Source organism: Borostomias antarcticus (assembly GCF_949987555.1).
Source record: "Borostomias antarcticus genome assembly, chromosome: 15".
Lineage (NCBI taxonomy): Eukaryota > Metazoa > Chordata > Actinopteri > Stomiiformes > Stomiidae > Borostomias > Borostomias antarcticus.
Genome location: NC_140248.1, coordinates 16,384,090 through 16,396,606, shown reverse-complemented (window position 1 = coordinate 16,396,606; position 12,517 = coordinate 16,384,090). Strand labels below are relative to the sequence as shown.

The following is a 12,517-nucleotide window of genomic DNA, read 5'->3' as shown; positions in this document are numbered from 1 at the left end:
ATGTTAAGTTGTAGAAAATCTGCGAGACAAGATATTGGACAGCTGGTTGGTGAAAACGAAACTGATATCCAGGCAAACTGTTTTTTTTGTTTTGTTTGTTTTTTTAATAAAGTGTTGATTCCCAAAAGGTGTAAAAGTGGACCTGCTGTTGGACTAGCTGTTGTGCTGATATCACAGTGCCCCCTGCAGGTGTGCGGTGAAGTCCAGGGACTCTAACTGGATTGTTACTCACTACAGTTGAACTGTGCATATGGCTTTCACATAGTCACACATACAGCATCCAGAGAGAGAGAACCTTCTGGATCATCTTCCAAACATAATGCCCCACAGTCCATCACACTGTCAACTACAACTGCCATGAAGCATGTCCCTCTGTCTGGGCTTATTCAGTCCACCTCCAGCCTCACAATAATGTCTAAATTCTCAGGACAACCTCCTCAAACACATAACATTGTTATAACTGATCATGTTTTATTCTCCAAGTACATGAAACATCTGCTCTTGTTTTAAACAGAGATGTTACATTAACAACATTTTAAGGATTTTACCAAACCCCATGTTTAAGAAAAACAAATATTAAAAAACTCTTACTCACTCATATTTCTGTTTCCTCCTATCTGAAAATTGCAATCAATCAGTAAACACTAGGAAAAAATCATGCAAAATGTGAGAAGCTCCTCTATTGTTAAGGGTGCAATCTAATTTCCCTAAATGAGCATGTTCTAGTCAGACATGGTATGTTGATGGGAGCTCACAGTAACATACAGCACATGGCCATGTAGATCTCCGCTGGGGGGGATCTTTATGTACATTCAACATTTCCCCTTTGCTCAGTCAAGCACACACTTTGGCTTTGACATCTTCATAAGGGGCACGTTTCAGAAATGTGTTTTTTACTTGCATGGTTACATGCTGTTACAAGACTGCTAGAGAGGTGGCGATGGGCGTGTCATGGCGCCCTACTGTCACCCGGAAACATTTCTGTAGCGAGGCTACATTCAAAATCAAACGTTCCGGGACCAGACCGGTCTGTACATGCCGCTCTCCTTCTAGGATCAGTCTGATGAAGGAAGAAAAGGAATCGCTTCATATAATAGAGCTCTAAACCCTTCAATAAAAAACGTGTCCTTGAATGTTTCAAAATAGAGCCTAATTGTTTGGCTTTGGTTATTTTCACACACCCCCTTCCACTACAGTATATCTGTACATGCCCATGGTATCAGAGCCTCTAAGACCTTATTGACAGGGAACCAGTAATGTTGTTGACTGAATGTTTGGTGTTGTGTTGACGTTGTGTTGACCTTGTATTGGCGTTATGGAAGTGCAGGTATGAAGGATATTAGCGGGGATGGAAGCGATGGCTGTACACAGTATTTACAGCAGATGAGAAAGACATTCACCTTTCTGGTTAAGCAGCCTTCCTCTAAAAGAGTTCTCATCACGTCTCACACCTTGAACCACAGGACAGAAAGGGAGGGGGGACAGAGGAGAGACCTCAGCAACACAAAAAAAGTGACTACTACAACCCAGGAAAAAATCAATTTGCTGCTTGGAATTGTGCACTTGAAACAAGCAATTATTTTACAATGTGTTTTCATGTACAATTGTGGTTTCGTTTAAACTTCGCAGGAACTTCCTGTCAATCGCAAGCTCTCTTTTGAGAGCAACATCTAAGATTCAGCCCTCGCACATTAGAATAGATGGGCAAATCGGTGCGAGGTGGTGATTCTTACATCATTGTCGTATACGCCCAGCATATACACTTTTAACAATAGAGGGTAGAAAAAAAGGACATTTGGTGGTGAATTCTCAAGCAGCAAAAGGTGGAACAGTCCTGATGACCAGGAGCAGGGAGACGGCACCAAGCACAGGTTCGGGTGGAGAATGGAGACGTCCTCCCCGACACTAGAGGGCGCTGTTAGTGAAGTCGGAGCGCACCAGAGATAGCTGTGTGTCAGGCCAGGGGAGACAGGCAGTAGCTCAGAGGACGGGCCTACATAGACTCTCCAAGAGAATCCTCATCATCCAGAGACAGGGGCAGGTAGAGGTCCTACAGGAAACAGGAAGCCACAGTGTGTCAGTCATGGACATGTTGGGTCTGGGACAGAACGAGACAGGGAAGGGAGTAGGTGTGGGGAGAGGGAACGGAGAGGGAGGAGGAGGTAGAGAGGAGCAGAGGAGAGGAGAGGGAGGAGGAGGTAGAGAGGAGGAGAGAGGAGAGGGAGGAGGAGGTAGAGAGGAGGAGAGGAGAGGGAAGAGGAGGTAGAGAGGAGGAGAGAGGAGAGGAGAGGGAGGAGGAGGTAGAGAGGAGGAGAGGAGGAGAGAGGAGAGGGAGGAGGAGGTAGAGAGGAGGAGAGAGGAGAGGGAGGAGGAGGTAGAGCGGAGGAGAGGAGAGGAGGAGAGAGGAGAGGAGAGGGAGGAGGAGGTAGAGAGGAGAGGAGAGAGGAGAAGGGAGGAGGAGGTAGAGAGGAGGAGAGAGGAGAGGAGAGGGAGGAGGAGGTAGAGAGGAGGAGGTAGAGAGGAGGAGAGAAGAGGAGAGGGTACCTTCTGCTTGCGGAGGCTGCCAGGGCTGGTGGGGGTGGAGGTGGGGGACTGCTTGGAAATGGGGGTGGACAGCTGGCTGCTGGAGCCCGTCCCATTGGCTGAGACGGAGTGGACAGAACAGAGAGGAGCAAAGTGAGAGATGAAAACACAGAAGGAGAGAGAGCGGCCTGTGGGTAAGAGCATGCAGGATTCCCTCCCTGGCCCAGAGTGGGGTCAGTCCTGGGCCTTGCCCTCCCTGGCCCAGAGTGGGGTCAGTCCTGGGCCTTGCCCTCCCTGGCCCAGAGTGGGGTCAGCCCTGGGCCTTGCCTGCTCTCATGGGTGGCTGACTGGCTCCAAGGTTTTACACTGCTGCAGTGTGGTTGGTTGTTACTCCACAGCCCTGGCAGGTTGCTAGGATACCCTGAGACTTTGTTTATGTTGAGAGTGGAGTGATGTGTCACAGTTTGCGTAGTAAAGACTTTTAAAAGGCTTTTGTCTCAGGGAGACAAACAGAACCCCCAGGGACAGAACCGGACAGATGGCGAGTCTCACTCTCTGCCAGTAGGGATTGTAAACACAGCGCAAAGCTCTCCGAAAGCTTTACAGCTGAAGCCAACTCTAGCGTCATCAAGTTCACCTTTTTATCCAGATGAAAGACCCATAAAAGTGCATGCACAGATAGACACTTTATAAACAGCAACGAATAAGTGTATTGATGTTGCCCCCCTGTTCAGGTGGTATAAAACCAACCACGTTCCAAAGGCTGTTGTTAATATGAGCGTCTGTTAATGAGAGCAGGCAGGCAGACACATGCACCACGAGTACATGAAAACATGGCTTTTATTTCAAAAGAATAGTGCAATGAAACTAAACAAAGCATGAACAACAAAAGATTGAGCGAGTAAAGGCTGAAGTATGGGCGATGGCAGCGGGGTTGGGAGGGGTCATATTCGGGACGGGGTGTTGAAAGGAGCAGTCAGGAGTTTACAGAGAAGGTAGAGCCCCATTTCACTAACCCAGCAGATAAACATACAGTTTCATACAAGACCCAACCAGGGAGCAGACCTAACCACGTCTGTCTGCCTCAGCAAACAACGAATGCTATCTAAAACATTACTCAATATAAAACAGTATTATCCTGTTCAAATGTATATTAATTTTTACATACGGTACCAAAAGATAAAAGCGATAAAAGCAAACCGACATAAAGAGTGATTAACAGAAATAAAGAGTGATTGTGTTGGTGCTACTCGTGCTGGATTGTAACTTGATGCTACTAGCGCTGTGCCACTTGTCCTAGGACCGTATCTCACTTGACCTGTGCATGGTCACACAGAGGGAGGGACCCTCTAAGCCTGGGACTTCCCTGAACTCACCCCCCTACACACACACACACACGCACACACACACACATGCACACACACACACACACACACACACACACACACACACACACACACACACACACACACACACACACACACACTGTCACGCCACCGTCTCCTGCTGTCCTGTCTAGCCCAGCGTCCTCAGCGGCCTCCTGTTAAGAGGCTGTTGAAGTGTTTAACACATGAGGGCACACCGGACACTTGGCTGTACCATCTGCTGCTGTGCAGGTCCAACAACCCACCCCTGCAGCGACCTCTCTGACCCCTGCAGCGACCTCTCTGACCCCTGCAGCGACCTCTCCGACCCTGACGAAAGAGGTTAACCAAGGGAAACTGAGACTGCTGTCTGTCCCTGAGAGTGTGTGCGTCCTGAAAGCTGTGGACTCAGACGTGAGACGCCGACGCCCTTCAGACCAGACAGCCAAGCTCCAGGACATCTTTCTTTTCTGTGTCGTCAGCAGACAGTATCAGGGTTAGTAATATGTTGTAATTCATAATCTGCACTGATTATCCTGATCAAACAAAGGCTGGATTTTGTGTCCCAATTTTTCATGTATTATTTGGGGTGGAGGGGTGGGGGTGCAGAATGTGTTGTGTTGAGATTAGGGGGTCTGTTCTACGAGGTCCAGACTCCCAGGACAGACGGACGACAGCGAGGAGCAGCAGGATTTCAACACCCTGCCTGGCAACAACATGGTGAAAACGTACAGAATTCAAAAGAAAAAAGAAAAAAAAGAAACAAAAATCCAATTCTAAACAACAACAACAACAACAACAACAAAAGTCACATCATGTAAATGACGTGTAAAAACAATAAACCCATGCATCCGAATCAGTTGGATAGATCTAGCTGTGTTAAGAGTGAGGGCGGAGGCTGGTGTTAGAAGGCGAGTGGAGGTGAATCCGGCTCATGCTGATGACCAGCATGCAGTCACAGTTCTACATGAACACATCGGACTTTGAGTTAAGAGTGGGCTCACTGGATTCAGCAGGAGACTTGCTGCGCCGGACCGCACCAGGACTCTTGGAGCTCCGCCCGGCTTTGGGTGCCTTCATCACCCTGCATTCTGCGGACACACACACACACACACACACACACGCGCGCATGCAGACACGCACAAACACACGCACACACACACAAAGAGAAAAAAGCATTAGCACGAAAAACAGGGGTCATTGTAGCTACAGTATTTTTCACTGACAGTACAAAAGAAAGGCAAAACTGAGGAAAAATAGCAGACGTTGATACTGTACCAATACACAATGGGAACATGGGAACATGGAGACTGTATTATGTTAATTCATGACCACAGATGTGTCTATAATGAAGTTCATTGTTTTCCGGGAAGCTGGTACCATCAGCTGTACTAGGTGCAGCTTTGTGCTGGTATTCAGGCTAATGTATGTAGCTGGTACATTCTTACTCTATGTAGTTCTAAAAGATAGCATCTATAGTATGCAGTTTCCAATTTGTGTTGTGTAAGCTGGCCAGGTTAATATTGTGTAGATAGTTGTGTAAAATAGCCAGGTTACTGTACATACATGTGTTGTGTAGGGTGGTTTGTAGTGTGTTGTGTAGGGTGGTTTGTAGTGTGTTGTGTAGGGTGGTTTGTAGTGTGTTGTGTAGGGTGGTTTGTTGTGTAGGGTGGTGTGTTGTGTAGGGTGGTGTGTTGTGTATGGTGGTTTGTAGTGTGTTGTGTAGGGTGGTTTGTAGTGTGTTGTGTAGGGTGGTTTGTAGTGTAGGGTGGTGTGTTGTGTAGGGTGGTTTGTAGTGTATTGTGTAGGGTGGTTTGTAGTGTGTTGTGTAGGGTGGTTTGTAGAGTGTACAGTAGATCGTTGTGTAAGCTGGTCATGTTACTGTATAGTGTTACAGTGGGAAGCTGTGTACAGTGCTGTATATATCTCTTTATTCCGGGTCATGGCTTAAATGAGGCTAAACAGTAGCATGAAACCAACCACATAACAGTCCCAGACATCTCCATCCCTCCCTATCCCCCTCTCCTCTCCTCTCCTCTCCCCTCCTCTCCTCTCCTTCCCTCTTCTCTCCTCTCCCCTCCCCTCCTCTCCTCTCTCTCAATGCCACACATTGGCTCTGTTTCTCCATCCTGCTCTCTCAATCCTTCTCTCTCTCCATCCTCTCTCTCTCCATCCTTCTCTCCATCCTTCTCTCTCAATCCTTCTCTCTCTCCATCCTCTCTCTCCATCCTGCTCTCTCCTTGTGTTTCTGCCTCTCTCTCCACCTTCCTCCTCTCCCTGTTCCCCTGTCTGCCTTTCCTCTCTGCTCAGAGCTGGTCCCTGTGTGTGTGTGTGTGTGTGTGTGTGTGTGTGTGTGTGTGTGTGTGTGTGTGCTTGTGTGAGTGTGTTTTATGTGTGTGTGTGTGTGTGTGTGTGTGTGTGCGTGCGTGTGTGTCTGTCTCAGTGCTGGTCCCTGTGTGTGTGTGTGTGTGTTTGTGTGCGTGTGTGCATGTGTGTGTGTGTGCTTGTGTGAGTGTGTTTATGTGTGTGTGTGTTTGTGTGTGTGTGCACATGTGTTTGTGTGTGTATGTGTGTGTGTGTGTGTGTGTGTCTCAGAGCTGGTCCCTGTGTGTGTGTGTATGTGTGTGTGCATGTGTGTGCGTGTGTATGTGTGTGTGTGTGCATGTGTGTGCATGTGTATGCGTGTGTGTGTGTGTGTGTGTGTGTGTGTGTGTGTGTGTGTGTCTCAGAGCTGGTCCCTGTGTGTGTGTGTGTGTGTGTATATGTGTGTGTGCATGTGTGTGCGTGTGTGTGTGTGTATGTGTATGTGTGTGTGTGTGTGTGTGTGTCTCAGAGCTGGTCCCTGTGTGTGTGTGTGTGTGTATGTGTGTGTGCATGTGTGTGCGTGTGTGTGTGTGTGTGTGTGTGTATGCGTGTGTGTGTGTGTGTGTGTGTGTGTGTGTGTGTGTGTGTCTCAGAGCTGGTCCCTGTGTGTGTGTGTGTGTGTGTGTGTGTGTGTGTCTCAGAGCTGGTCCCTGTGTGTGTGTGTGTGTGTGTGTGTGTGTGTGTGTGTGCATGTGTGCGTGTGTGTGTGTGTCTCAGAGCTGGTTCCTGTGTGTGTATGTGTGTGTGTGTGTGTGTGTGCATGTGTGCGTGTGTGTGTGTGTCTCAGAGCTGGTCCCTGTGCATGTCTCCCTCTCCTAACCTTTCCGTAACACCAGACAGAGCCAGACATTTGTGTCCCGGCGCTCGTGTGACAGCAAAGCCACCGGCTGTTTCCAAATCCTTCAGATCCAGAGAGCTCTGTCTCTCTCTCCCCCCCCGCCCTGACAGAGTGGTTTAGTCTACAGGCCAGAGTGATAAGGACACACCTGCTCTACCAGACTCGCCAGGGAGAGGAGATGGTACGGTCCAAAGATGACAGAAGCAGCCATTAACATGCCAGGTCTGATATAGTATGTACTTAATGGGCCCAGTTCCTCTGATATAGTATGTAAAGGCTAGAGTTCCTCTGATGTAGTATGTAATGGGTTGTAGTTAATGGGCCCAGTTCTAGTATTGTACATACTGTGTTTGGTACTATAGCCAGTAGTGTAACAGTTGAACTGTTCGAGGATAGCTGAGGCGTCTGAAAGGTTAGTCACATGACCTGGAAGTGTTCCTGTGTGTTTGATGGGCTTTGGGAGGCCGAGGTTCCTTTGTTGACTGCCCTTGTTATAAACTCGTCTAAACATTTGGCCCAGCTGCTTTTAGCGCTGCTTATCGAAACCCAGATGGTGCCGTAGCCCCCTGTCTCCTAAAACGCCCACTCAGAGTGACTGGCTGACTTTTGATGTGTGAAGTGTGCTAAATACAACCTATAGGATCAACATCTGAACCAAATATGGCCGTGTAAGAGGATAGGACGGTCCAAACGGTCTGCTCTAACAGTTCAGCTTGCAGCAGGAAGAGTCAGGGCCCTGTCCTCTCCACTCCCAGTGAGACCCAGACCAGACCAGACCAGACCAGACCAGACCAGACCAGACCAGACCAGACCCAGACACAAGCCCCTAACCCTAACCCCCCAGACACAAACCCCTAACCCTAACCCCCCAGACACAAACCCCTAACCCTAACCCCCCAGACACAAACCCCTAACCCTAACCCCCCAGACACAAGCCCCTAACCCTAACCCCCCAGACACAAACCCCTAACCCTAACCCCCCAGACACAAACCCCTAACCCTAACCCCCCAGACACAAACCCCTAACCCTAACCCCCCAGACACAAGCCCCTAACCCTAATCCCCCAGACACAAGCCCCTAAACCTGTAGACCCCTGACCCCAAGCCCACTGACCTTGGTTAGAATAGCTCCCCGGGCCAGATTTGGGTTTGGTTCCAGAAGGGTAGAGTGCTGAAAGACATGAACCACATCATTAAAGCACACGGGCATCTCTTCCTGTATGAGTGTGGGGGGGGGGGGGGGCAGAGGGCGGGGGGATTACTATACCCACAATGCAGCTGGGCAGGATGGATGGACCCTGCCTGCCACCCTCACCCACAATGCAGCTGGGCAGGATGGAGGGGGTTTCCTCGCTCAGCGCTGTGCTGAACATGGGCTAGTCGTCATGGCGGCGGCGGTGATGGCGGCGGATGAGAGGGGGCGGGGCCGGGTGGATGTATTAATAGCAGCCTGTGGGGGGGGGGGGGGGGGGGGGCTTGGTGCAGTACTGCAGGTCCACAGCTCTGCTCCACTAGCAGGACCAGCGCAGCGGCACCTGACCCAAACCTGCCAACGCCAAGACGAATGGCTGCTGCTCTACCCGCGCTCCTCTCTCTGCTGCTTGCGGCACATCTCACACGCACGCACACACACACACACACACGCACACACACACATGCACGCACACATGCACGCACACACACACACACATGCGCACACACACATACGCATGCGCACATACGGAACACACACACACAAGCGCATGCGCACACACACGCGCGCGCACACGCAAACACGCACACACACGCACACACACACACACACACACACACACACATCTTTGTAGATGTATAGCTTATACTGTGTCGAGACTTCTGGACAAATCAACCACCAACGACATCCCAGAGAGATGACTAATCACTCCAATCACTCCATCTACATGGATACAGGACATTTACATAAACTCCATCTTGATAATGAGCTCTAGGGCAACATTCATTTGAGAGACTTAAGCCTTGGGCTCAGGGGAGTGAGTGAGTACCACGTCCACTCAAATACACACTAAACCACCGCCTATAGCCAATGACAAAGGTGGTGGTTCCGCTAGCGTCAGTTCACTGAGAGGCTTAGTGGACTGAGACACGTTGACATTACTGACGGGGAGGCTAGCAAACTGGGGTGCAGATATTGATATTAATAGTCAGTTAACTTCTGGAATCAGAGCAGAGACCTGCGCGGTGTAGTCTCTACTATGTGTAGGAGAGACATACTGTACACATACTGTACACATACTGTAGTGACATCACCGATATGAACTGATGGGTGAAATCACAACAAATTCATAACAGTAAACTACTCCCTGACAGTGGAATACGCCAAGACAGACTTCAGCAACGTTCAAATGAGCTGAGTTATTTATGATCCGTCAATACTGCTGTGTACAGTAGGACCGCTCTACTGAGGTGTACAGTAGGACCGCTCTACTGAGGTGTACAGTAGGACCGCTCTACTGAGGCGGCAGCAGCAGCGCACCAGCTGTGACGTGAGCGAGAGGCTGTGGGAGAGAGAGAGAGCTGGAGGGGGGGGGGGGGGGGGTGACGTGGGCAGGAAGTGATGTCATAGGGGGTCTCACCGTTCTCGTCGAGGGAGAAGTCGTCCTGGGCGTAGCGGTACTTCTCCGGTCCGCAGGCGATGAACACGTCGTCGTCCCCGAAAAAGTCCTGGAGGCAGGTGACCTGGAGGAACGGAGCGACGCGGATGGTCAGCGACAATGCAGTTGACCCTAACTGACCCTAAATACAGGGACAGCTGACTGGGGTCATCACAACATCACCCCATGAGGTGGTTTCAGGTACACCTTCACCTGGACCCGGGAGACACTGCGTGCCCCCAAGAGGAGGGTCTGATACAGCTGCAAATTAATTAATTAATAATAATATTATTTAATAATATTACAATATTCAAACTCTCAAATTTAGGTTCAAAAAAGATATTCTAATTTTTTCACGAACTTCGAAATTATTTGACAGCCCTATCCCACTCATCTTAACAACACAGATGTATCGAAGGCCTCCTCTCCTCTCCTCTCCTCTCCTCTCCTCTCCTCTCCTCTCCTCTCCTCTCCTCTCCTCTCCTCTCCTCTCCTCTCCTCTCCTCTCCTCTCCTCTCCTCTCCTCTCCTCTCCTCTCCTCTCCTCTCCTCTCCTCTCCTCTCCTCCTCTCTGCCTTTCATTCTAGACACTAAGAGAGTTGTAGCTCAGGAGGTATGGTACTATAGAGCGGGTTGTCCGATGATCGTAGGGTCGGCGGTTCGAATCCCGCCTCCTCCTGACGACATGTTGAGGTGTCCTTGGGTAGGACGCTGAACACCAGATTGTTCCTAATGAGCACCTTGCATGACAGCTGCCACCATTGGTGTGTGAATGTGTGTGTGAATGGGTGAATGAGAGGCCTTCATTGTAAAGCGCATTGGATAAAAGTGCTATGTAAGTGCAGTCCAGTCCATTAAGAGAGAAAACCTCCCATTAAAGTCAGTACCAAGCCAGTGGAAGAAGATGAGCTCTGTCTTTGACCCCCATCAGATTAGCACGGCTATTAGAGCTGAGTCAGGCCACAGGCGCAGTGGGTTGGGATTACTGCTCTCATGTAGAATCTTATTATTCAGCATCCGAAGGCTAGGTCCAGCCCCCCTCCCCCCTTTCTCTCCCCCCTCCCCTCCTCTCTCTCCCTCTTCCCCTCCTCTCTCTCCCTCCTCCCCATTCTCTCACTCCCTCCTCTCATCCTTTGCTCTCACCCCCTCCTCTCATCCTTTCCTCTCATCTCCTCCTCTCACCCCCTCCTCTCATACTTTCCTCTCATCCCCTCCCCTCATCCCCTCCTCTCATCCCCTCCTCTCATCCTTTCCTCTCATCCCCTCCTCTCATCCTTTCCTCTGACTGCTGTTCACAAGCTAGTGATTGGACAGACGCCTGTGGCCACGCCCTCCTCCCCATCCCTCCAGTAGACATGTCCAGGTACTGTAGTCCGATCAGCAGAGCCTACAGTACGACTCTGGGATCCCCCTGTCGGATCCCCCTTGGGTGAGGTTTAGGCTCCGGAGGGTATAATACCCAGGATGCACTGCGGCCTACTTTGTGACACACGGCCCAGCTATGGGCCGCTGCTAATTCTGGAGCGCTGGCAGCTGCCAGGCTAGCAGTCCTCTGTACTGGAAATGCTGCTAAATGTGGAGGGGTGTCTGGTCGGCATGGCGTCTGCCAGCTGTACCCCCCCTCTAGTGCCCCCGAGGGAGGCCGGGGGCCAGGACTTGGCCAGGGTAGAGGAGTGGCATGGAGGAGGTATGGGGAGGTCAATCTCTGGTGATTAAACTCTAATCATTCCCATTCTTATTGCATTACATCGCATGGGCTCAAATGAGACCCCGGAATGTCTGTAGACTAGCGTTGCAGTCAATATTTGCAGCTTAGAAATAAATCAGTTTTTCCATTGCCTCCGGTCTGGCCGTTACCGCATGTCATTTACTGGGGATAAATCACTAATGGTGACATTTTACAGATGCCTGCGAGGACCTCAATCATGTGACAGATGCCGAGCGTGAGGGAAGCCCCCCTCTCTATCCCCAGAGGTGCTGCCGTAGAGGGGGGGGGGTCCGTGTGTCAGACCCACTGATAGGAACGCCCCATCCCAGAATCCCAGCTGCATTGCTAATGCAATCACAGCAGAGGGGTGGGACTGTGGTTAATGTATGTCTGTCTGCGTCTGTCCATGACCTCTGACCTCCAGCCCAGTGCTCTGGTTGAGGGTGGCGCAGGTCAGGGCGGTGGTCATTAGTGTAGTGACAGATAGCAGAAAGAAGAGGCACAGTCACTGTTGAGCACACTCTAGCCCTCTCTATGCTCCATACTCAGGTCATTTCCAGTGTCCATTCCTCTAAATTTACAACAGGTATTGTAGTTCCAACCTTTCAATCAGATTGGTTTTGAGCTGTTGTATACATGTTTATTACAGTTCCATATGCATTATTACTGCACCACATGGTAGTTACATTATAGCTAGCGTACTATCCATGTGTAGCTTATTAATGTGGCTGCAGTGTCTAGAGAGCAGCAGCATTCCCACAAACCCATCTGACATGTGTGCTTTAGCTGGACAGCAGAACCAGCTTGTTGGCGCTTCATTTTGCAAACTGTCTAGTCAGTTGATATATGGCGCAGCAATCAAGCTGTAGCCGACAGTATAATTCATGGCTAGCGGGTTGCTATCGAAGTCAAGTCTGGCATTCATTTTGGTTGCTAGGGCTCATATTTTGTTGCTATGGAATAGCAGGTCGTATCCAGGGCCGCGTTCAGCAAACAGAGGCGAACGTTGGTGGCGAACATGTTTTCTTTGAATGGTTAAATTTGAACGTAGAGCCCTTCTGTGATCACCGATGATTTTCTGGATTATGTAC

The 12,517-nt window shown here is 49.9% G+C and overlaps 1 protein-coding gene across 2 annotated transcripts in view; it reads right to left on the bottom strand.

Annotated features, from left to right (window-relative positions):
- Positions 1-1,993: 1,993 nt before the first annotated feature.
- LOC311318663 (neuronal migration protein doublecortin-like) overlaps positions 1,994-12,517 on the bottom strand; it is a gene marked incomplete at both ends in the record, with an annotated part of 41,223 nt that continues 30,699 nt past the window's right edge. Inside the window, 5 exons of one of the 2 annotated variants that reach the window (XM_084450056.1) lie at positions 1,994-2,050; positions 2,545-2,642; positions 4,892-4,978; positions 8,204-8,260; positions 9,702-9,804. In XM_084450056.1, coding sequence (XP_084306182.1) covers positions 1,994-2,050; positions 2,545-2,642; positions 4,892-4,978; positions 8,204-8,260; positions 9,702-9,804 — 402 coding nt within the window. The remainder of the gene's footprint in view (positions 2,051-2,544; positions 2,643-4,891; positions 4,979-8,203; positions 8,261-9,701; positions 9,805-12,517) is intronic. The other variant, XM_084450057.1, reaches the window with a different exon arrangement.